Raw genomic sequence first — 26,735 nt, forward strand, 5'->3', positions numbered from 1 at the left:
AAAGTTTTATCTTATCTTAAACATATGATGAATTAGGAGGTTATATGAAAACCTGAATTTGATTTGTCATAATATGTGTTAGTGTGTTTGTATATAGCTTTCTTGTTATGTGCCTGTAACTTGATGTTTGAATGTGTGTTTGTGTACACATGTTATGATAAAGCCTGAATTTATCCTTGAACAAAAAGAAACCTTGCAATTGATTTTTAAATTTGTATTTGTATATGATGTTTAATGTAATGGAAAATGTTTTTCTAATTACATCTTACAAGACAAATAGAATTTCATAGTACCAGCATATTATTGGAGAGGTCAAAATATGCCAAAATTTATAGAATTATTAAATTTGAAAATGTATGCACATGGCCTCAATTAGATAATTTAAAAGAAAAGAAAGATAATACACAAATAATTAGTAGACATAATTGTTAAGTTGCATTATGTTTTTAGCTCACCTGAGCAATGCTCAGGGTGAGCTATTGTGATCGCCCTGTGTCCGTCGTGCGTCGTCAACTTTTCACATAAACAACATCTCCTCTGAAACCAATGACTGCACATCAACCAAACTTTACAGAAATGATCCTTGGGTGGTCCCCTTTCAAAGTTGTTCAAATGGTTCCGGTCTGTTGCATATGTAGGTCACAGGGCCAGAAAAGGATTTCAAAAAACACAAAATTAAAAAATCTTCTTGTCTGAAAGTACATGGGCCAGAGCTTTGATTTTTGGTATATGGTATCATCTATGGGTCCTCTACCAAAGTTGTTCAAATTTTGTCCCTAGTGTCAAAATTGGCCCCGCCCCGGGGGGGTCATAGGTTTTTCCTTATATGTCTATAGGTAAATCTAAAAAAATCTTCTTCTCTGATTTGGCAAAGGCTACAGATTAGATTTTAATGTCCTTTGTGCCTCCCTAGCAGTCCTTTGTGCCCCTAGGAGGTATTTTAAGATACTTTGTACTTCCCTAGCAGTCCTAAGGGGTCCTGCAACTCATCAAAAACATAAATTCTATCACCAAAATTATATTTTTTTCTTACAATAATACATTTTTGTCTATTAACTTACTACCATATATGATAATAATGTTCTAGGAGGGATTTGAAGGTCCTTTGTGCCTCCCTAGCAGTTGTTAGTGCACCTGAGCATTCCTTAGCGGTCCGACAACTCTTCAAAAACATGAATTTTATCACTATAATGATATTTTTTCTTAAAATTATACATTTTTTGTCACTAAACATACTACCATGAATTATAAGAATGCCCCAACAGTTATTTTAAGGTCCTTTGTGCCTCCCTAGGAAATATTTATAGGTCTTTGTGCCTGCCTAGCAGTCCTTTAGGCACCTGAGCAGTCCTTAGCGGTCCGGCAACTCATCGAAAGCATAAATTCTATCACCAAAATTATATTTTTTTCTTACAATAATACATTTTTGTCTATTAACTTACTACCATATATGATAAGAATGTTCTAGAAGGGATTTGAAGGTCCTTTGTGCCTCCCTAGCAGTTGTTAGTGCTCCTGAGGAGTCCTTAGCGGTCCGACAACTCTTCAAAAACATGAATTTTATCACTATAATGATATTTTTTCTTAAAATTATACATTTTTTGTCACTAAACAATAACATACTACCATGAATTATAAGAATGCCCCAACAGTTATTTTAAGGTCCTCTGTGCCTCCCTAGGAAATATTTATAGGTCTTTGTGCCTGCCTAGCAGTCCTTTTCGCACCTGAGCAGTCCTTAGCGGTCCTGCAACTCATCGAAAGCATAAATTCTATCACCAAAATTATATCTTTCTTACAATAATACATTTTTGTCTATTAACTTACTACCATATATGATAAGAATGTTCTAGGAGGGATTTGAAGGTCCTTTGTGCCTCCCTAGCAGTTGTTAGTGCACCTGAGCAGTCCTTAGCGGTCCGACAACTCTTCAAAAACATGAATTTTATCACTATAATGATATTTTTTCTTAAAATTATACATTTTTTGTCACTAAACATACTACCATGAATTATAAGAATGCCCCAACAGTTATTTTAAGGTCCTTTGTGCCTCCCTAGGAAATATTTATAGGTCTTTGTGCCTGCCTAGCAGTCCTTTAGGCACCTGAGCAGTCCTTAGCGGTCCGGCAACTCATCGAAAGCATAAATTCTGTCACCAAAATGATATTTTTTTCTTACAATAATACATTTTTGTCTATTAACTTACTACCATATATGATAAGAATGTTCTAGGAGGGATTTGAAGGTCCATTGTGCCTCCCTAGGAAATATTTATAGGTCTTTGTGCCTGCCTAGCAGTCCTTTAGGCACCTGAGCAGTCCTTAGCGGTCCGGCAACTCATCGAAAGCATAAATTCTGTCACCAAAATTATATTTTTTTCTTACAATAATACATTTTTGTCTATTAACTTACTACCATATATGATAAGAATGTTCTAGGAGGGATTTGAAGGTCCTTTGTGCCTCCCTAGCAGTTGTTAGTGCACCTGAGCATTCCTTAGCGGTCCGACAACTCTTCAAAAACATGAATTTTATCACTATAATGATATTTTTTCTTAAAATGATACATTTTTTGTCACTAAACATACTACCTTGTATTATAAGAATGCCCTAGGAGGTATTTTAAGGTCCTTTGTTGCCTCCTTAGCAGTCTTTTGTGTATCTGAGCAGTCCTTAGCGGTCCGACAACTCATAAAATTTTCACCAAAATCATATTTTTTCTTAAAATTATATTTTTTTTTTCACTAAAAATAATACCATGTAATGTAAGAATGGCCTAGGAGGTATTTTAAGGTCCTTTTTGCCTCTTTAGTAGTCCTTTGTGGCTCCTTAGCAGTCCTTAGCGGTCCTTAGCAGTCCTTAGCAGTGTTTAGTAGGACCCAAAATTATCGGTCAAAAGGCAAAATTATTTTTGAACCTTGAAATCTTGGCCTAACAAATATTTTTTCTGAAATTTCACAAGCCCTCTTGATGTACGTCATCAAGAGGGCTTGTAGATATTTTGTTTATTTTTCCTATAAAATTACGAGCAGAAAAGAACTACTTGAAGACATTGATTTATAACAATTACATAATAGTGACGAGTTGATCAGAAGTAAAGGACGAGTTGACCATATTAGGGACGAGTTGAGTCTTTGAGGACAAGATGACCAAAAGTAGGTGACTAGATGATCAAAAAGGTGACGAGTTGACCACACGACAATTCGGCCACAGGACGAGTTGACCGGATTGCCTGACAATACATGAGATTAAGACATTTGTTTCTACCTTTTCCAACTAATTATACTAGTACTACCATGTGGGGAAAATTGTGCTGTTTTATGTATGGGCAATATCTCCCCCATATGTACATGTACAAGATAATACAAACTTTCTCTTTTCTTTTCTCTTAAAAATTCCAAATTTATATCAGACGTTACAGGCTTGTTATAGTTTATGTCGGTCAAGCCGGATGTCTAATAGTTATTGCTCATAAACACATAGCATCATAAGAAGAAAAAAAGTCTATTGTCTTTCCTTTCAAGCTTTATTCAAAAGTTTATCTACTTTTCTTTCAAAGATTTTATTGAATATCACGAAAACCTCATCAATTACAGTAGATATATTAATTTTTGGCATTTGATAATCTTAAGTTTCTTACTCTGACTGGAAATCGCAGATTTTAATAATAAAAAGTGTATGCGAAAATACAAAGAGAAATAAACTTGAAACATTTTTAAATCATTTTTATAAACAATATAAATGTAATACATTTTGTATATTTGTGATAAATTTTTTATCTTGATTACTTTTAGTGGGCATTGAAAATTTCTTTTAATGATGAAGTGCATAGACCACTCCAGATTTATAAGCTGTTTTATGTTGGTGTTCAATTGCCAGCTGATCCATCTATAAGTTTAGTGTTAAAAATCATATATTTATGCCGTTATCTAAAAAAAATGCATTGTTAAATTTTCATGAAATTATGTAAAAACATGTACCATTTAGATACACTAAAGGACTGTTCATCATGCCAGTTGGCCTTTATTTCTCTTACTGACAATGATTGCTAAAATTTGCTATGGACAAAAAAAAATATAAAACCTTTAAAAACAATGAATCAATATGACAAAGCGGCAATCAGTGAGCAAACTATTTGGACAAAAGTATAATGTAGGGCTAATCTTCAGTTGTTGGTTTTAGCTTGACTATTTGCAGAATACTCAAGCTAATGCAGTCACCCATTTGTCGGCATCCCTGTGGTTAAGTTTTTATGTGTGGGCTGGTACCCTAAAATTACTGAAGGGAATGGATTGAAACTTCACACACTAACTTGTTCTAACATGGGCATAACTCTGTCAGAGTTACCTTTTTACAGTGTAATGTCAATTTCTTTACAGTCAACCACTGAGAATAGTCATAACTCATAAGTCCCATAACTGTTATTTGCTTTTTTTGCGTATTTAAGCCCCTTGGTTGACTTAAAAAATTCTTGGTTAAGTTTTTGCGTGTAAGCTGGTATCTCCATAACTAAAGAAGGGAGTTGATTGAAACCTCACACGCTTCTTCTCTATATTTATCTAACAATATTAGCTCAAGTCCCATAACTCTGATTTCCTTTTTATATGCCCGAAAGAATTTCGGGCATATTATGTAACACCCCCTGGCGTCCGTCTGTCTGTCCGTCCACACTCACAGGACAGTAATTATGTGGCTAGAGGGACAATAGGTAACTGTTCTTTCTCTTTGATGTCATTCATTCCGTAATGCTTTTATGTGGCTATTTTCTTTTGTGTAAATAATAAAAAGTAAGAAAATGTTTATCAAGTGAAAAGCTTTCATTATTTGTTTTAAAACAGCCCACAGCAGTATCTTGACACCTTAAATGGCAAAAATTTTCGACAAGCGGTACGGGGGTCATGACCCCCTCCCGCACCCACCCCCGTCTTATTGAAAAAATGTAGCGCTTAAAAAAAATCCTGGGGACTTCCCTGACCCCTATTGATTTTGGGGTCACAAGGTCAAAGGTCACTATCACCTTTAAACTAAAAACAGTTTCCGGAGCATAACTTAAGTTCCATTTGGCCGACAGTGTTCAAACTTCATAGAATGATTGTCCATATTGGGTAGAAGAGCCCTATTGATTTTGGGGGTCAAAGGTCAAGGTCACTATTACTTTAAAACTGAAAACAGCTTCTCTAGCATAACTTAAGTTCCATGTGGCCTACAGTGTTCAAACTTCATAGGATGATTGTCCATATTGGGTAGGAGACCTCTATTGATTTTTGGGTCACAGGTCAAGGTCACCATTACCTTAAAACTGAAAACAGTTTCCGGAGCATAACTTAAGTTCCATTTGGCCCACAATATCCAAACTTCATAGTATGATTGTCCATATTTGGTAGGAGACCCCAATTGATTTTGTGGTCATACGGTCAAAGGTCAAGGTCACTATTACTATAAAACTGAAAACAGTTTACGGTGCATAATTTAAGGTCAATTTGGCCCACAATATTCAAACTTCATAGGATGATTGTCCATATTGGGTAGAATACCTCTATTGATTTTGGGGTCACAAGGTCAAAAGTCAAGGTCACTATTACTTTAAAACTGAAAACAGTTTCCGGAGTATTACTTAATTTCTATTTGGCCCACAATATTCAAACTTTATAGGAGGATTGCTATTGGAAGGAGGTAATATTTAATTTATGTAATGTCTTACAAATGCTTCATCCTTAATAAAAAAAACACTTTTTCATATAATGATTATGCTCCGCCTAGTGGTGCTCTTGTTTGCATATTAATGCCCCTTTTTTGACTTAGAAATTATTGGTAATGTTTTTGCGTGTAATAGAAATTATTGGTTAAGTTTTTGCGTGTATCTCCAAAACTACTGAAGGGAATGGATTGAAACTTCAGATGCTTCTTCTCTTTGATTATCAAACATGATTAGTACAAGTACCATAACTCTGATTTGGTTGCATAATTAAGCCCCTTTTCAACTTAGAACTTATTAGTTAAGTTTCTTGTGTGTAAGCTAGTATCTCCATAACAACAGTTCTGAAGGGTTTGTGCCTTTTTTGTGACAATTTTCTGCTTTCATAAATAATACAGCAGTGATTTACTCGATAAGATATTTCTATGTTTCTAGACATGTGTTGTTTCAGGAGACAAGTAAAAAAGTCACTGTAATGCAAAGAAAAATATATGTTTACAGCTGTAAGTTGGTACTCATTGTAATATTTACTTCTCCCTATTTATTATTTGTCTTATATGTTTGTTTTAATTTGAATTTTTTTTTATATTTCATATAGACTGATGACAGAAGGCAGTATACACTAAGCAGTTTTGGATTCTTGAAACATGGGACACTTACTGTCAATGTTACAAACTTTGTCTTCCCACAAGCCGCTGCGAGGGTTAACAACAGAACAGTATGATCGTTAAATATTATTTCTCATAATTCTTTTTTTAAAGTATCATGCCATAAGATTTAATAATGCTATTTTTCATGAAAATTTTGAAAATGTTCTTAGCAGTAAAATGTTGTGAAGGGAACATTTTAAGAAAGAGATTTACATATTGGCAGTTTGCAAATGGCACTTACAATCCATTTAAATTACCAAGAAGAGGTAAAAATGTGCACATTTAGCATGAACTCCTTCACTCACAAAGTTTGTTTGTTTGGTTGATTGGGTTTTACATCACACCAACACAGTATAGGTCATTTGGCAACATTCCAGCTTTACTGGTGGAAGACCTCAGGTGCCCTTCCGTGCATTATTTCAGGCACAAATGGACACCTAGGTAGAACCACCAATGTTCCTTAAGCTAGCTGGGTAGCAAAGTCCCTGTGCGGATTCGAACCCACAGCGGTGAGGGGGCAAGTGGTTTGAAGCCAACGACCTAAAACACTCGGCCACAGACGCCCTAGTCACGAAGTAGAAATATGGTAATTATACTGATGTATACTGCAAAATTTGTCATTAATCGCACATAACATGTAAAATAACACTTGAATCTTTTTACTTTTCTTAAAATCATCTTGCCGGCATGCAGCTTTAATGTTTGCTCATTTTGCAGACATGCAGCTTTAATGTTTGCTCATTTTGCAGACATGCAGCTTTAATGTTTGCTTATCTTGCTGGCATGCAGCTTTAATGTTTGCTCATCTTGCTGGCATGCAGCTTTAATGTTTGCTCATCTTGCCGACATGCAGCTTTAATGTTTGCTCATTTTGCAGACATGCAGCTTTAATGTTTGCTTTTCTTGCTGGCATGCAGCTTTAATGTTTGCTCATTTTGCAGACATGCAGCTTTAATGTTTGCTTATCTTGCTGGCATGCAGCTTTAATGTTTGCTCATCTTGCCGGCATGCAGCTTTAATGTTTGCTTATCTTGCCGACATGCAGCTTTAATGTTTGCTTATCTTTCAGACATGCAGCTTTAATGTTTGCTTATCTTGCAGGCATGCAGCTTCAATGTTTGCTTGTCTTGCCGTCATGCAGCTTTAATGTTTGCTTATCTTGCAGGCATGCAGCTTTAATGTTTGCTTGTCTTGCCGTCATGCAGCTTTAATGTTTGCTTATCTTGCCAGCATGCAGCTTTAATGTTTGCTTATCTTGCCGACATGCAGCTTTAATGAAGACTGGTGCTAGAGGCATACAGCTTTAAGTTTAAGCAGTACATAAATTTAGAAATATAACTCCAACAGAAAAAAATGATTTATAAAGTATTTATGTTGTTACTTAATCAAGGCATTATTATTTTATCTTTTACAGTTTGGTTTTACAATAGATGTAAGCAGTAACACAGGTTCCAGCGGATATATGGTAAACTTATTTTAACGTTATTAGTGCTAAAATTTAACACTTTGTCACTTGTAAAATAGGATTTAAAGCTGACTTGTAAAATCGGACTCAAATAGGAAGAAAATCGTTGCAAGTAAAGATGAAATATATATTTCTATTATTTAATGTTTTGTTTTGTTTAATTAAAGAACTAAAGGCACACTATAAAGAGTTGAAATCTAGGCTAGATAGGATTAAACAAATTACTCTATGGAAGTTGTAGTGGTCCCATTGACAATTTGAAATCTTGTGAAAAAATTATCTTACTTTTTTTTTCTATGTTGTATGGCCTAATATTGAGCATGTATATGGCCTTATACACGTATGTATTAAGATGTTTTACAGATTATATGACCTTATAGATATTGTTGTTTATATAAAACCAGATAATCTGTCAAGAATTTTTATAAGGAATATATGATAAAGCAATTATTTGAGTAAAAAAATGAAATACATATAAACATTATAAAGATTAAATTAAAAACAGTTGTGTATATAGTTTATATAATGATTTTTCAATGAAAAGCAGCGTTACAAATATGCAGTATTATAAAGTTGATTTGAACATGACTTTTTAGTGGAGTTTGAACTAACACTGAACTTTTCTTTAATAAAATAGAAAAAAAAATTATATCCCCAGTGTAAGAAATTAGGATTTGAATCGACTAGGCTGGGCGGACTACTAGATCGGAATATTCACTAGTCCAAAAGACATTTCACTAGCACAATTCATTTGTTCAAAACAGTTATTTATAATGCCTCTGAAAATACAGTAGCCTGGTCGGGCTTGTTACTGTGAAAAGTTGGTAGCCCAAGGGGAAATTTAGTAGTCAGGGGCTATCGGACTACTGCTAATTTCGAACACTGTATCCCTAAAGAACGCCCATAATGACAAAATTGAAAATATTGCACACTCAGTTTGATTTAAAAGCAGGCACTATTTATACAATTATTATGTACGAATACTGGAAAGTCAAAACTGGGCATTTTTTTGTAATAAATATTATTGTTAAATGGCTGTTACATAAAATTAAGTTTTGTCGATCCGGTTATGTTGAATATTATTAATATTACAGGAAGACTATAAAGATGATTGCATTTTGAGAACCACGGATGACCAGCCTATCATCTTCTTCAGAATGGACTTTCAAACCAATAAGTATGTTTTTTTTTTATTAGCTTGACTATTCAAAGATTAAGTCAAGGAGAGTGATTGCACTCACTTTGGTGTCGATGTCAAACGTTAGTTAAATTTTTTTGCCACGCAAGTTGGTATCTGCAAAACTTCTGAAGGGAATGGGTTGAAACTTCACACACTTGTTCTCTGTGATAAACTCACATAATGGGCACAGGTCCCATTACTCCAGTTACCTTTTTAATTGAGTTATGCCCCTTTTCTTACTGTCAAAGCAAAGAAAAGTCAAGCTTGTTGTCTAACGGACACCGCTTGTTTTGTATCGTTTAGCCAAAAGCTTTGTAATTGCATCAAAGTTTCATTCAGGTGCAATGTTAACAGTATCATTTTAAGTGTAGTGGGGTTTCATATAGCCATTCCCCTTTTGCGACTCTGAAAAACTTGTATTGCATCGCTATGCATATTTTAATGTGGCCTCATTTGTGTTAAACAAACATATTGTAAAGGCATGCTTAAATGGTAGTATACACTGAGTGACTCAGTGAAAACAAAAAGGATTGTTTTACTGTAAACATTTCTTATTTTTTTGTATGCTTTAAATAGAATATTATATTTTTGAAGCTTTATTACAAAAGTTATTTAACAATAGAATAATATTCTTGCCAGAGGCTAGCACAATATAATTGTTTTTCAAGTCATTTAATATATTCATTATTGAACCATTACTAATTCAGTAACCTCTGTGTTGTGTATAACTCTATTACTCATTGGTCAAGATTTTTTACTAATAAACGCGGCCTACTAACCTTATCAAAACATGCCAAGCTCTATATCTAATCAGTTAATAAATGTTAGTTCAGCATTATAGAGATTTTAAGAAAACTTAACACTCTATTTCTCAAATATGATTGTTATATTTATTTCATTCATATCTAATGCTGCATGAAATTAATATATTGAATAAATAAAGATTTTTAACCAGGTTTTCCGAAGGAAAAACTGGTTATTAGATTGAGGTATGTCGGCGGGCGGATGGGCGGACGGGCGGTGGGCGGGCGGGCGGGCGTAAACAATTTCTTCTGTGCGCAACTCCTCCTACATTTCTCAACGGATTTTGACCAAACTTTCACAGAAGCTTTGTCATCAAGTGCCCTGGCGCATATTGTCGGGGTTTTGCGATAAGATAATATTTGACCTAATTATGGCCCTTTGTTTTTTTTCCTTATATAAAATATATAGTGAACAATTTCTTCTGTGCACAACTCCTCCTACATTTCTCAACGGATTTTGACCAAACTTTCACAGAAGCTTTGTCATCAAGTGCCCTGGCGCATATTGTCGGGGTTTTGCGATTAGATAATATTTGACCTAATTATGGCTCTTTGTTTTTTTTCCTTATATAAAATATATAGTGAACAATTTCTTCTGTGCGCAACTCCTCCTACATTTCTCAACGGATTTTGACCAAACTTTCTCAGAAGCTTTGTCATCAAGTGCCCTGTCACATATTGCCAGGGTTTTGCAATTGGTATATATTTGACCTAATTATGGCCCTTTGTTTTTTTTCCTTATATAGAATATATAGTGAACAATTTCTTCTGTGCGCAACTCCTCCTACATTTCTCAACGAATTTTGACCAAACTTTCTTAGAAGCTTTGTTATCAAGTGCCTGGCACATATTGTCGGGGTTTTTGTGATTGGATAATATTTGACCGAATTATGGCCCTTTGTATATTTTTTCCTTATACAGAATATATAGAGAACAATTTCTTCTGTGCTCAACTCCTCCTACATTTCTCAAAGGATTTTGACCAAACTTTCTTAGAAGCTTTGTTATCAAGTGCCTGGCACATATTGTCGGGGTTTTGTGATTGGATAATATTTGACCGAATTATGGCCCTTTGTATATTTTTTCCTTATACAGAATATATAGTGAACAATTTCTACAGTGCGCAACTTCTCCTACATTTCTCAATGGATTTTGACCAAACTTTCACAGAAGCTTTGTCATCAAGTGCCCTGGCGCTCACTAAATTCCCATGTTTCTTCCAAGACATCATTCAAGTATTTTTTTAAAATTGTGAACATACTTTTCTTGATATCGCACAAAACACCAAACGCCAATATTGTTGACAAAAGAAAATGACAAGAGACGCAAAAATGCAAAAATTAAGCAAAAATAAAGTACTGTTTACCTTTCTAAAATATTTGGGAAAAAAAGGCGAATAGACAACATAAAATTTCTCAATCATTTTTGTTTGAGGAATATTAAAAAAGCCATAATTCCTCCTAAAAGTTCAATTAAAAACAAATGCCCCTTCATGACAAAGCTTCTGTGAAATATTTTGCTGAAAACCTGGTTGCATCGCATTGCGATGTTCCTTGTTTTTCATTTTGCAATGAAGGTTGTTGATTGAAAGGAGAGGTAAGGAGTTACAGAACATCATTATTAGTAATCAGACTATCGAAGCCTTCTGGAAAACACACAATATGGCTCGTAGAGAGGCGCAGAAATCCATACCTTCTGCTCTAAGCGATACCTACCTCTTTAATGGCCGAACTTCTGGTGCGAGAGAAAGGAGGGAAGTCATGAATCCTGAACCTGTACCAAAAGCAAACCAGTTAGACGATAAAGGTATGTTTATGTCCCCTTTTAGGGGGTGGGGTGGGGGGGGGGGGCTAGGGGCATACAAAACTGTCTTTGTCAATCCGTCTTATACTGACAAACCAGTGGAAAATGAATGCTTCTCTGTCCTGTAGACACATTCTAGTTCTAACTATATTTAATTATTTATGAATATTGAATTGTTGTTGTTTGTTTGTTTGTTTTCTTCCAAAAAAAAATGGTATATGTATTTCTTGCACAGAAGAATTACTCATAAAAATGGGTCAGTTATTATAGTAATTATATGGTGAATATCTGTACCAAGATTTGTTTTCTGCTTAATTCTTTTTGTACAGGGGCTTTGTTATAGTAATTTATTAACAGACTATTTATTATGATGCATATTCATTATATTAAAGCAAATTTAATTAATTAAGTCTTCTTGTCAGCATATGAGTTATGATTCATAATGATAGCCTTGGCGTCATTGTGGTTGTTGTTGTTGTCGTCATGCAAAGACCTTAATGTGCCCATTAATTTTTCAAACAATATTGTCAGTGTGCATGTGTTGGACAAAGGGGCATAATTTTGAAATCCACTTTTGGAGTTATGCCCCTTTTTACCTTAGAATTTTTGTCCAAGTAGTTCTTTTAAGCAGACAAACGTTAACATATCTCTTGTGTAAAATTATAATGCTAAGAGCTTAGAATCATTTCTAAATAAATATCTGCAAATATTAAAAAAAAATGCAGCTTGGATAAAAAATGACAAACACTATGTGACATCATTGATTTAAACATTGGAAAACTTAAAGATTATAACATTTTCTAGCAAAATATCACAGATGAGCTGGACAAGTCTTATTCAAGCATTATATAGCATGTTAGGGGTTAATTGATTGAGTGCCTCTGTCCCCCTGTCATGTCTTCTCTAATCTGGCATCCTATAAGATTATTTTTATCTTCTTACAGATAACACAACCACTGCTGCATCAGAAAGCACTACTGTTGCCAAGGTGACCACACCAGTGCCAGCAAAGACCAAGAAGCCAGCATCTGTACCTTCACCAATCATCAATGAGGTACCAATGGGACAGAATAAAGAAATCTATTCATTCTATGTAAGTCTCCATATCTTTACAGTGAATACTAAGACTTTCTGCTATCTAACAGACAACTTTAAAAAGTTCCCAGTTAAAAGAAAAAAATCATAAGTTATTAATTAGGAATTTTAACCTTAACCTTGCTGGTGGCACAAACTGAATCTACCCATGCAGCCAGTGCAGACCAAAACTAGCTGGCGCATCTGTCTGATCATGGTCTGCACTGGCTAAAGCTCCCTGGAAAGAGACTATATATTCGCTGCTTTGTTCATCCGTCCAGCAGTCACTTTTCTAAAATTTATTTAAACCATTGTGGCTGAGGTGTTGCCTTTAAATTGTTGAGGCATCAGAATTGCAGCCACTGTTTATCCTATCATGATCATCAAAGAAGACTAAATGGGTTTGAATAACTGGAGTCTATGAATCTCTTAGCTACAGCAGGTGAGGCGGTTTTGACCCCTGTTGATGCTTTAAATTTGTAACATCTGAGGATAGCCAAAATCATCTTTCCTGTTTCGGCATTATATTACTTAGATTGTGTTGGTACACCGTAAAACCAAACAAAATAAACAAAACCATGTAAAATTTACATGTTTTATGCCCCCCCCCCCCCACCATAAAATGGCTGGGGCATATAGTATAACTCTGTTCTGTCATTCGGTTATCATCAGTTTCCGTTCATTATTTTGGTAATGGTTGCATACATTCAACTCAAATTGGACATAATGGATATGTCATAGGAAAATGCACAGGTCAGGTTCGTATTTTGGTTATGGTTCAATGATTTTTTTGTCAGAGATATGCCCCCTTACTTTGAGAAAAAGGGAAACTTTCAGTGTTTGTCCATTATCTCCCCAACAGTTGTACATGTTCAACTCATATTTAAGATATGGATATATCATAGTAATACACTGGTCAAGTTCAAATTTCTTCATGTTTTGTTCATTTCAGAGTTCATCCTCTTGAACTTTGAAAAAATTTTTTTTTTAGTTTCCGTTCATTATCTCCCCAACAGTTGTACACATGCAACTCAAATTTGACATGTATAGATATATCTCAGGAATAAGTTTGAATTTGGTCATGGATCGATGATGTTGGACAAAGTTTATCTTTCTTGAACGTTGGAAAAAATTTGAAATTTTCAGTTTCCGCAATCTTACTTTTGTTGAAGTATAAGGTTAAAATTGCATGTGCAAGTATTTAACCAGAACATACAAGGCGAGTTTGAATTTGGTTTTTGTAAGGTGATTTTGACAGAGTTATCCTTCTTGAACTGTTTCTGCTCTAACTTTTATAGGAATGTATGTCTGAGGTTGACATTGCATGTGCTGGTATTTTACTAGAAAATACAAGGCAAGTTCTAATTTGGTCATGGTCAGATGTTTTTTGACAGTTATCCCCCTTGAACTTGGAAAAGATTTAAAAATTCACAATTTCTAATCATTATCTCGGCTACAAATATGCAATTTGCAAAAGGTTGACACTGAATAGTTACAGGGCCTTGAACTTTGTATAAAAATGATTTGTGTTAAATATTGAATAGTTTTAAGGGCATTGAACTTAGAATGAAAAACTGGTTTGTGCAAACAAACTGGAAATAAAAATTATAACATTTGACATTTTGGCTGCATGCGGGGCATTCATGGTGTTTCAACACATTTCTCGTATTTACTATTTTCCTATACCTACTACAGTTTCTGCTGGCTGTGACAGACGAAGCACAGGAAGGCATGTACACCCTGAACTTTCACAACTGTGAGACCAAAAACAGTGAAAATACAGTCTCTTATTCAGTAAGTACTATAAATATTTGAGCCGTGTCACGACAAAACCAACATAATGTGTTTGCGACCAGCATGGATCCAGACCAGACTGAGTATCCGTGCAGTCTATTCAGGATCAATGCTGTTCATTTTACAAACCCTTTTACAAGTAGAGAAACTCTGATAGCGAACAGCATGGGTCCTGATCAGACTGAGCAGATGCGCAGGCTAGATGGATCCATGCTGGTCGCAAACGTACTATGTTGGTTTTGTCGTGACATGGCTCATAATTATATGCTTCAGAAATTCATATATTTGACATAATTTCATGATCCTATATGGATAGATTTGTGTTTGGGAATGAATGTTCATATAAGTCTTTGTGAAAAACTCTAAAATATAACTCAATAAACAGAAGCTTCTATTCCTGGATACAGCATAAATGTAGATGAGAGTTTTTTTACCTATTGTAAAAAATTACATTGATACTATAAATGAGTGATATTCAAGGTCAAATTTTCCAAATTCATGAAATTTCACTTTAACTCGAGTATAGTTGAAAATTCCATGTGCATTTGGTGGTATTTAACCATTTATTGACTCTCATATCATGTTTCTATCTTTAATTATAGATTAAATTTAGGACTCTGTATCATCATGTCTCTATATATTCAGATTGACATTAGATACTTTATCCCATAAACTGTGGCGCTTTGAGGTGACGTCATTTGCGCTATATATAAACATAGCGTTAAAGCGTGCAATGTTAGCGTTACTTTACGAGTCAATGAAAGATTACTCTTTTTATCTGTAAGCGGTTCTAATTTTGAATATGTGACAAATAGAATATTACATTGGTGTAGATTCAATACTAAATTTATTGAACTAGTGCAATAAAATAATATAATGCTCGCCAGAGGCTCACGTAATATTATTTTATTCAACTCGTTCAATAAATTTAGTATTTAACCTTCACTTATTCAATATACATGTACAGTGTCTATTCTAGGAGGGGCGATGGGGGGATTCACCCATATTTTTGAGAATTCACCCCTAGGTGGAGGGGGAAAATTTTACATAGACAAAGAAGGAAAAAGATCAACAAATGTAATAATCTCTCACTATTCGATAAAAATCCCCCCTATTTTTCGAATCCTAGAATAAACACTGCATGTACTCTATTTATAATACTGTTTCTATTACTTCAGATTGACATTGTAGAGGTGAACGAGAATGGTAACTATCTGTCGGCCAGTGTGATGCCGTTACCAACACTTTACTTTGCTCTCAGTTTATTCTATGTTGTCATGGCAATAGTGTGGAACACGGTGTTGTGTAAATCTGATGATACCGTATATAAGATGCACTATCTGATGTTGGTTGTGGTGTTCGTGAAGAGTTTATCATGCTTGTTTCATGCTGTGAGTATCATACTTAATGATGATGATGATGATGATAAATGATGATGATGATGATGATAATAATAATAATGATGATAATAATAATAATGATCATCATGATAATAATAATAATGATGATAATAATAATAATGATCATCATGATAATAATTATAATGATCATGATGATGATTATAATAATGATGATGATGATAATAATGATGATGATGATAATAATAATAATGATGATGATGATAATGATAATAATAATGAATGATAATGATAATAATAATAATAATAATAGTAATGATAATAAATGATGATGATGATAATAATAACTTTATTTACAGAAGGTAACATATTAAGACATGCAGATTGTAACACCTTCTTCTAAATTATAAAAAAATGAATAAATACAAAATTGACATGTTTGTATGATAACTGTGTTTGTTTATGAAATAATGGACAGAGAGGCACAGTTGGTCTTCCTCAACTAGCAATAAGCTAAGTGGTTATGGTAATTAACTTCAAAACTCTTGCCCCTCACTGCTTTGAGTTTGAATCCCACGAGGGATTGGATTTTTTTAGCTCGACTATTCGATAAGAATAAGTAGAGCTATTGCAGTCACCTGAGCGTCGGCGTCGGCGTTGGCGTAACCACTTATGTTAAAGTTTTTGTAATAGTTCAAATATTTTCAAAGTCCATAGACATATGGCTTTGAAACTTTGCACACTTGTTCACCATTATGACCCCAACCTGTAGACAGGAGGAGGTAACTCTATCAAGCATTTTGACAGAATTATGCCCCTTTTTCGACTTAGAATTTACGTTAAAGTTTTTGTAATAGTTCAAATATTTTCAAAGTCCATTGACATATGGCTTTGAAACTTTGCACACTTGTTCAACATCATGACCCCAACCTGTAAACAGGAGGAGGTAACTCTATCAAGCATTTTGACAGAATTATGCCCCTTTTTCGACTTAGAATTTACGTAAAAGTTTTTGTAATAGTTCAAATATTTTCAAAGTCCATTGACATATGGCTTTGAAACTTTGCACACTTGTTCACCATCATGACCCCAACCTGTAGACAGGAGGAGGTAACTCTATCAAGCATTTTGACAGAATTATGCCCCTTTTTCGACTTAGAATTTACGTTAAAGTTTTTGTAATAGTTCAAATATTTTCAAAGTCCATTGACATATGGCTTTGAAACTTTGCACACTTGTTCACCATCATGACCCCAATCTGTAGAAAGGAGGAGGTAACTCTATCAAGCATTTTGACAGAATTATGCCCCTTTTTCGACTTAGAATTTACGTTAAAGTTTTTGTAATAGTTCAAATATTTTCAAAGTCCATTGACATGTGGCTTTGAAACTTTGCACACTTGTTCACCATCATGACCCCAACCTGTAGACAGGAGGAGGTAACTCTATCAAGCATTTTTTTTACTATCAAGCACTAAGAATAGTTGAGCGTTGCTGTCCTACCGACAGCTCTTGTTATGTGATAGAATTATCCAGCTTGTTTACGGAATGTTGGTGGTTCTACTCAGATGCGGATTCATGCCAGAAATGATAGACCTCTACAGTTGGTGCTATGGTGCTATGTGGTTACTGATTATTTTCTATATGACCATAACAGTTTTAGTGTTAAGTAGTAAAATTTCTTTATCAATAATCATCAATGAATCAAACAGGTTTCTTGCATAGCAGCCTGGCGTTTCCGTGAGTTTTAATTGTGTCGGAAATTTCATCTGGAATGGGGGGTGCCAGATGAGTCAGGTGCCATACAACAATGTCATTTAAGCGCATTTTATGAATGAACCGCGTTAAAATGATGTCATTTTAGAAGGGAATTATGTGCATAGGATGATATCATTTCGCCGTTGTTGTAAATTCATACGCTTAAGTAAGAAGAGAGTTATGGATGAAATGGCTTTAATTTCCAGGATAGCAAGCCTCGTTACCACCCAATGGGTGGGGTCCCCTTGGGACAGATATTCTGATCTGAACCACAACATATGACAGATATTTTTAAGACGATGAAGTTTTAATAATATAGTACGTACTGGTGTTGTTATTTTCAGATAAACTACCATTTTATACAGAAGGAGGGTATTCATGAAGAAGCTTGGGCAGTACTGTTCTACATTGCCTATCTGTAAGTTGTATTTATTGTTCGATCTTTGAGGTATATTGAATAAACTGCAAGTCAATGTTGCCTGAAGTCTGCATAATAGTGGGATTGAATATATGTTGCTAGCTCAGATTCTCTTATAAGGCAGGACTATGAATAGAAATATCTTGTCCGGCTTTCACAGGTCAAACTCCTTGCAGGATTTCAATGAAACTTCACTTGAGTGATCAGTATCATCCCTAGTTGTGCATATCGCCCACAAGGTACGTTTTGCTGCACAAAATGGCGGACAAAGCTATTAATAGAAAGATCTTGTCCGGCTTTCACTGGTCAAACTGCTAGTTGGATTTCAATGAAACTTCCCAGGAGTGATCAGTACCATCCCTAGTTGTGCATATTACCCATACATTCCACTTGGTTTTTGATTTATTTAAGAACTTGAGGAGCACTTGTTGTTTGTAACAATCGTTCTGATTGGTGATATTTGATTTATTTCAGGACCAGAGGAGCCTTGTTGTTTGTTACAATCATTCTGATTGGTGCAGGATGGGCATTCATCAAACATGTACTGTCAGATAGAGAAAAGAAACTTTTCCTTATTGTTATCCCCCTACAGGTGATTATCTTGAAATGACCATAGTTGCTTTATGTCTTAGAAATAAATGTATTTCAAATTGTAATAAATATTTTTATTAAATGGCTTTATTACCTTGATTTGTGTGATAAATTTTATTATTACAGATTTTAGGCAATATGGCTGGATTATTTTAGAGCTCCTGTGCCTTGATTTATGTGATAAATTTTTGTTATTCCAGATTTTAGACAATATAGCGTGGATTATTGTAGAGGAAAGTGAGGAAGGGGAGTCACAGTATACAACATGGAAGGAGATTTTTATACTGATAGATTTGTTATGTTGTGGAGCTATACTGTTTCCAGTTGTCTGGTAGGTACAGAAATACTAGATTTGTTATGTTGTGGAGCTATACTGTTTCCAGTTGTCTGGTAGGTACAGAAATACTAGATTTGTTATGTTGTGGAGCTATACTGTTTCCAGTTGTCTGGTAGGTACAGAAATACTAGATTTGTTATGTTGTGGAGCTATACTGTTTCCAGTTGTCTGGTAGGTACAGAAATACTAGATTTGTTATGTTGTGGAGCTATACTGTTTCCAGTTGTCTGGTAGGTACAGATATACTAGATTTGTTATGTTGTGGAGCTATACTGTTTCCAGTTGTCTGGCAGGTACAGCAATACTAGATTTGTTATGTTGTGGAGCTATACTGTTTCCAGTTGTCTGGTAGGTACAGAAATACTAGATTTGTTATGTTGTGGAGCTATACTGTTTCCAGTTGTCTGGTATGTACAGAAATACTAGATTTGTTATGTTGTGGAGCTATACTGTTTCCAGTTGTCTGGTAGGTACAGATATACTAGATTTGTTATGTTGTGGAGCTATACTATTTCCAGTTGTCTGGTAGGTGCAGATATACTAGGGATATATGTTTGTTGAAAGGGGGAGTACACAACACGAAAAAGACCCCTTGGGGGCAAGTTTTCAGGTGTTTTCCTGAAATTCAGTTTTTTTCTACTCTTGAAACTGAAATTTTACTTAATTCAGGGTTTTTAGATTGTCTGATATTTTTAACTTGCACCCATGAAGATAATTTGGCTGGTTGTATCCTTTACATATAAGGGATGACCTCAGATATCCCATAGAGCATATTTTTAATCAAGCAGGCACATCAGTAGAACAATCAAATTTCTTCTAGCAAGCTGGATAGCTACAAGCATATAAAGCGCTCAAAAGTCCCTAGAGCAGTTTAAAATCTACACTGATGAGTCCAAACATAAGGCAATCATGATCAAGTAGGCTACCTGGTAAAGTTATACCAGTGCTAGTTTCCTTTGTGGAAGCAGGAGCATAATGCATTTCAGCGCTTGAATCTTTGATAATTTGTATGCAAATGAGACACTCTTACCTCTAAGTTACTGCTTTCCTGTGAAACTATAAGCATGTACTATATACAGTGCACTTACAGATTTAAAATCACAAGTTGTTGTTGCTTTAAAGTGTGATTGTAGAGATGATGAATTGAAATGATAAATGAAAGTTTTCTATCTGAATAACAGTTATAAATACATAAATTATTTCTATTTATAGGTCAATAAGACATTTGCAAGAGGCATCAAGAGCTGATGGCAAAGAAGAATTTAGTCTCACCAAATTGAAATTATTTAGACAGTTTTATATAATGGTAAGTAATGTGTATTTTTCCAAGTGTGTTTTACTTGTCTAAATTAGTGAGTTTAGATTTTAATGGTAAGAATTTTAAACATATATTTTTAATGCACATTTTATTACACATACTAAATGTCTTGTGTTTCTCGCATTTATTTCCCTTTGTTCAGGTTGCGTAAATTGCATTGAAAATCACACAGCTATTTCCCTTTGTTCAGTTTAAGTTAATTGTATCAAAAATAAAGTTGAATTTTTCTCATTCAGTTTGAATTTATTGAATTTGAAACAAGATGTATTTCCCTTTAGTCTGTTTGAATTTATTCCTTCGAAAATCAAGAGTAGTTTTCCTTAGCTCAATTTAAATATAATTCATTGAAAATCAACAAGTTATTTCCCATTGTTTAGTTTAAGTTTATTTCATTGAAAAATTAATTTGATAAAAAATCAAGAGGGATTTTTTCTTTGTTCAGTTTGAATTTATCTGATTTAAGAACAAGAGGTATTCACTTTCGTCTATTGATGTAGTAACTTAAAAAAATCAAATAATAAAATAGAAGATGAACAACATCACAAAAAAAGAAGCTTGAAATGTAATTATATGCTAAAGGCACACTTTATCATTAATATTGAAATTTTTGTACTTCAGATTGTGTGTTATATATATTTCACAAGAATTATTGTGTATTTATTAAAGGTAGGTGTTTTCTTTGCCCTTGTATAACTTTATTATGATTACATGTGTAAGTTTATGTGTATCAAGTGTAAGAATGATATTCAGTCAAGCCTGTGAACAAAGTCAACACGTAAAGCCGTCCGGTAAGCTCAATAGGTAGAGCGTTGGACTGTGAATCAGGCGACCCGGGTTCGATTCCCAGACGGCGCAGGTCACTTTCTTTGTGATTGATCATGAAATTCTTTCTACGGTCATTCGCACTGTACCTCTGCTCTGGCATGTACAGAATTTTCAGTTCCTTTCAAAAGTGAAGGAAACTAGAACTGGTAAACTGCTGATCAGCCCGCCCAGGAATGATGCGGTGATTGAACTGTGCTCTGGTAAATTCAATATGGCTTATTGTTGTGATCCCGAGTATAAACTACCAACACCACTACCAAGGCAACACTTAAAGGAGATGAAAATTACTTAAAGGAGATCAAAACGTCCTTTTAGACAAGTGGTCCTTATTTGAGGGTTACTTTGTTCTGATTAATGAACAGATTAAAAAAACTGGTCTTTATTTAGAGCGTGTTCTTCATTAAGAGATGGTCTTTAACTCAAGTTTGTCTGTAACTGATAAAAAGTTTTGATATGTTTGAGCAAAAGATTAGAGCCATTCTAAAGGAGAGCTCTACTAAGGTCAAATAGGTGTTAAAGTATTAAATTTTTAAATTCTTACATAGATAAACATTGGTACTTAAAATGATAAAAAATAAACAATAGATTTAAAAAAAAAATATTGGAATATTGGTTAAGTCAAAATATTCATAGACATGCTTAACAGTAGCTCTGATTATATGGTTTTGTTTATCTATAATCAAAATTGTTTAATGTCTCATTATAGATGACTGTGCCATTCCAATACGAATGGTTGAATGAATTATTCCGGGAGCTTGCAACAATCATGTTTTTCATAATAACGGGTTACAAGTTTAAACCTGCGGCTGACAATCCGTACCTGCGGGTCCCGACGGAGGAAGACGAGGAAATGGAGATGGATGAAGTGTAAATATCTAACATTTTATTCTAATTTATATCCCCACAAACAAGGTTTAGGGGGGTTGGGTACATAGGAGTCAGATTGTTGATTGGTTAGTTTGTCCGTATGTCGGTTCACATCCTGGTTTCTAGACGATAACTAGAGTTTGGAATGAGTTATTGTAATCAAACTTGGTATATAGCATCCTTATGTAGAAAACCTAGTTGGTATTGCATTTTGACTCCTGGGGTCAAGGTCACTGTTACTAAAAATAGAAAAATGGTTTCCGGACAATAACTAGAGTTAGGGATGAGATATTGTAATCAAACTTGGTGTGTAGCAAACTTATATGAAGAGTCAATTTGTTATTGCGTTTGGACCCCCTGAGGTCAAGGTTTCTGTTACTAAAAATAGAGAAATGGTTTTCAGACAGTAACTAGAGTAAGGAATGAGATATTGTAATTAAACTTGATTTATAGCAAGTTTTTTTTTTAATGAAGATCCCGTTTTTGATTGCAATTTATTTAAATATAATTTTTTGTACACATTTGATACTTCATTTACAATAGGTTGAGTTAAAGTCTTTTTTCAGACCACTTATTTTTCAAAAAGTCAAAGTTGCTGGTTGGGTTAATAATCCCCTTCAGTGATAGCTCAATTTTATTCTATTTTTGACTTACTGGATGTGATGCGTACATTGCTTAAATAGACACATAAGTTTATAGTTCATGTTTTTGTTCACTACAGACAGGTAAAAAGATGGACAAATCCATCTAAAATACTTAGTGTTGTATATAAATATCTTAGATATTGATTTTAGATTGAAATACAAACCCTGGAATTATCCATAATAATGCATCTTAACTTAATGATAACTGGACATGATGATGACTATACATGTAATTATCTTGATTTATTTGGTAACTTTCAGAATAATCGGAAAATCGGCATCTTTGGACACATTAAAGAAGGTGAATCAAGGTAACCGTGACGAAAGTACAGGACCAAAACTACGAGAAAGCAGTCACGAGTATGATTGACATAAACTGTCACCATCACGTGTTTGACTGACATAAATTTTCCGGTCTCTTATGTGTGATTGACATACATTTTCCAGTCATATTATGTGAGATTGACAGAAACTTTCCAGTCATTTATGTGTTGTTGACATAAATTTTCCGGTCACTTTTGTGTGATTGACATAAATTTTCCAGTCACTTATATCATAGACATAAATTTTCCATGTAATAAACAATGAGTGATATGTGTAAATTTCTAAATTATCGTTATGTGGTATTATAAAGTATGGTGGAGCAGAAAGGACAAAAATAACAAGAAATTTATTTATTATATTTATAGAGCAGTATTATGATGTACATATAGACAATATTTAATATACTATGAAACTGTTGTAAAAATATCAGATCACCAAAATTTATGACCAATATGTGATACGATATGTGCATTTATTTTCAAAATTTTTCTATGAAAAGTAAAATGAAGTATGGTGAAAAAGAACGAACATGAATGAAAAGAACTTTATTAACTTTCAAAGGGACAAGAATAATATCATTTTGTTATTAATGTAAGAAATTGTGTGCTCAAACATAAAGTTATACATATTGACTTATATCCAAATGACCAGTCTTTTATTGTAATGATCACTCCTCTCTTGAAAATAGATTATACTGAAAGTTTATATGCATCCAGATATCACCTTTTACGATCCTTAAAAAAATGTTTTTTTTTTAGTTTGCTATTTGACTTACAGATAATGTATAGGTAACTATAAGTCTGAAAGATGTAATATGAGTTATAATGTTTAAACTTTCGCATCAAAAAGTTCTAACATCATCACCCTGTTACTGTTAGAAAGAATACTACAGGAATGAAATGAGCCATGTTTTACCTTCAATCTGTCACAGCACTGCTTGGTTAATGTTAGAGTTTTAATTTTGGCGCCAAAACAGCGAAAGATATGTCTTACTGGTAGTGTGTGGACATTAAGTGAGCATTTTACTAATGACTGTCCCTTTATGGAATTACCCTTCCCAATAGCTTAAAAATCCAAATATTAAATGTCCCACTATTCCCAACGGAGGTGGCGTCATGATGCATTAAGAAATGCATTCACATTTTGCGTGTACAATTTTAAACTGTATAAGAGTGGTGATATTGTTTAATGTAACAAAGTTATGTAGTCTTATGACTCTTATAAATATTTCATATATTGTAAATTTAGAAAATTTTCAATTTATTGTCAAAAGTTTGTATGTTTTTCTCTTCTACTCTTTTTTTAGCTCACCTGTCACAAAGGGACATGGTGAGCTTTTGTGATCGCTTTTCGTACGGCGGCGTGCGTGCGTCCGTCCGTAAACTTTTACTTTAAACAACATCTCTTCATAAACCACTAGGCCAATTTCATCCAAACTTCACAGGAATGTTCCTTTGGTAGTCAACTTTAAAAATTGTTCAAAGAATTTAATTCCAAGCAGAACTCTGGTTGCTATGGCAACCAAAAAAAACCCCACAAAATATCTTCTTTTAGAAAACCGCAAGAGCTAGAGCTAAAATATTTGGCATAAAACATCACCTAGTCGGTGTCTACCAAGTTTGTTCAAATAAATGCCCTGGGGTCAAAATTCGCCCTGCCCTGGAGGGTCATTGATTGCCTTATTTGTGTATAGTAAAAACTTCAAAAATCTTCTTTTAACAACCCCAAATAGCTAGAGCTTAAATATTAAGCATGAAACATCTTCTAGTGGATGTCTACCAAGTTTGTTCAAATAAATGCCCTGGGGTCAAAATTGGCTCTGCCCCTTGGGGTCATTGATTTCCTTATTTGTATATAGTAAAAACTTGAAATATTTTATTTTAGAAAACCGCAAGAGCTAGAGCTTAAATATTTGGCACTAAACATCAACTAGACAGTGTCTACTAAGTTTGTACAAATAAAAGCCCTGGAGTCAAAATTGGCCCCGCCCGAGGGGTCATTAATTTTCCTTATTTGCATGTAGTAAAAACTTAAAAAAATTTCTTTTAAAAACCCCAAATAGCTAGAGCCTAAATATTAAGCATGAAACATCTTCTAGTGGGTGTCTACCAAGTTTGTTCAAATAAACGCCCTGGGGTTAAAATTGGCCCAGCCCCGGGGGGGTCATTGATTTTCCGTATTTGTGTATAGTAAAAACTTAAAATATTTTATTTTAGAAAACCGCAAGAGCTGGAGCTTTATAGTAAAAACTTAAAATATTTTATTTTAGAAAATAGCAAGAGCTGGAGCTTAAATAATTGGCATGAAACATCTTCTAGTGGGTGTCTACCAAGTTTCTTCAAATCAATGCCCTGGGGTCAAAATTGGCCTCGCCCTGGGGGGGGTCATTGATTTTCCTTATTTGTATATAGTAAAAACTTAAAAAATCTTTTTAAAAAAACCCAAATAGCTAGAGCTTAGATATTAAGCATGAAACATCTTCTTGTGAATTTCTACCAAGTTTGTTCAAATAAAAGTCCTGGGGTAAAAATTGGCCCCGCCCCAGGGGGTCATTTATTCTCATTATTTTGTAAAAACTTAAAAATCTTCTTTTAAAAAACCAAAAGAGCTAGAGTTTAGATACTAAGCATGAAATATTTTCTAGTTAGTGTCTACCAAGTTTGTTTAAATAAAAGCCCTGGGGTCAAAACAAAATTGGCCCCTCCATCATGGGGGGGGGGGGGTGTTATTGTTTTTTTCCTATATGTATATAGTAAAAACTTAAAAAAAACTACTCATAAAAACCCCAAAGAGTTAAAGCTTAGATATTTATCATGAAACATCTTCTAATGGCTGTCTACCAAGTTTGTTCAAATAAAAGTCCCTGGTTTAAAATTGGCATTGGCCCAGGGGCCTATATACAGGTGAGCGATTTCAGGGCCATGATGGCCCTCTTGTCTTTTTGATGTATTGCTATTAAAGATCCTGTAACATATTATTTTTTTCATGGTTTTATTTCATAAATATGATGCTCAAGTTAAGATTTATCAATATTGTAAGTTCAAATAAGCATTATTTATAAAGATATTACCGAATTTAACATTTTATGTAAATAAAGGGAGGTAATTAGAAATTTATTTTCTATAAATTCTAAGTCAAATTTTCCAATAAGAAATGAATGCATATAATTTATTGATTAAATATAATGTGCACAAATATTTGCAGTCGCATTTTATATATTCTTCGATGTTTGAAAATTACTTTATTTGCATAGTAATATACAGATACATTTTTTTGCAAGTGTGGTATACACATAGTAACAATATCAATCACAAAACATACAGGATCTTTAATTCACATGTCAGTTAATTGTTTACTCATGTCACTGAGTAGGTGGTTCAGATTATTGACTTAAAACCACTTGCCTCTCACTGCTGTAGGTTTGAACCGCATGTTCAGATTCTTCATGTTGGAAAGCTATCCAGCTAGCCTACGGAACATCGGTGATGATTCTACTCAGGTGCCTATTTGTGCCTGAAATAATATAGAGAGGAGCACCTAAGGTCTTCCTCCACGAGTAAAGCTGGAATGTTTCCATATGACCTTTAATGTGTTGATGCGACTTTAAACCGAACCAAAAATAAATCATTGAGTAGTTTACACTGTTTACATGTGTCTGTCAAATTTTTTTACACATGGCATTAAAGTATGTACCATTTTTCTATACTTTGTACATACAGTAAGACAAATAGTTACTGTTCAAGATGTAACTTTGTGTATTTATGGACTTAAAATTTTTGTTAAATTAATGTCCTCTCTAAAAATAACATATTTAAATTTTAGAAAATACAT

At 34.1% G+C, this 26,735-nt stretch overlaps 1 protein-coding gene across 1 annotated transcript in view; it reads left to right on the top strand.

Moving 5' to 3' along the window:
* Nucleotides 1–23,639, top strand: part of LOC132749812 (protein GPR107-like) — a gene marked incomplete at its 5' end in the record, with an annotated part of 34,144 nt that extends 10,505 nt beyond the window's left edge. The window contains 14 exon segments of the mRNA XM_060739715.1: nt 6,295–6,414; nt 7,761–7,811; nt 8,906–8,988; nt 11,371–11,600; nt 12,542–12,690; nt 14,367–14,465; nt 15,644–15,856; nt 17,925–17,998; nt 18,473–18,590; nt 18,790–18,920; nt 20,139–20,232; nt 20,863–20,910; nt 21,776–21,936; nt 22,842–23,639. Coding sequence (XP_060595698.1) covers nt 6,295–6,414; nt 7,761–7,811; nt 8,906–8,988; nt 11,371–11,600; nt 12,542–12,690; nt 14,367–14,465; nt 15,644–15,856; nt 17,925–17,998; nt 18,473–18,590; nt 18,790–18,920; nt 20,139–20,232; nt 20,863–20,910; nt 21,776–21,936; nt 22,842–22,950 — 1,680 coding nt within the window. The 3' untranslated portion in view covers nt 22,951–23,639.
* Nucleotides 23,640–26,735: the final 3,096 nt, after the last annotated feature.

This window comes from Ruditapes philippinarum, unplaced genomic scaffold (genome assembly GCF_026571515.1).
Source record: "Ruditapes philippinarum isolate M1 unplaced genomic scaffold, ASM2657151v2 ctg5574_1_1_1_1, whole genome shotgun sequence".
Classification (NCBI taxonomy): domain Eukaryota; kingdom Metazoa; phylum Mollusca; class Bivalvia; order Venerida; family Veneridae; genus Ruditapes; species Ruditapes philippinarum.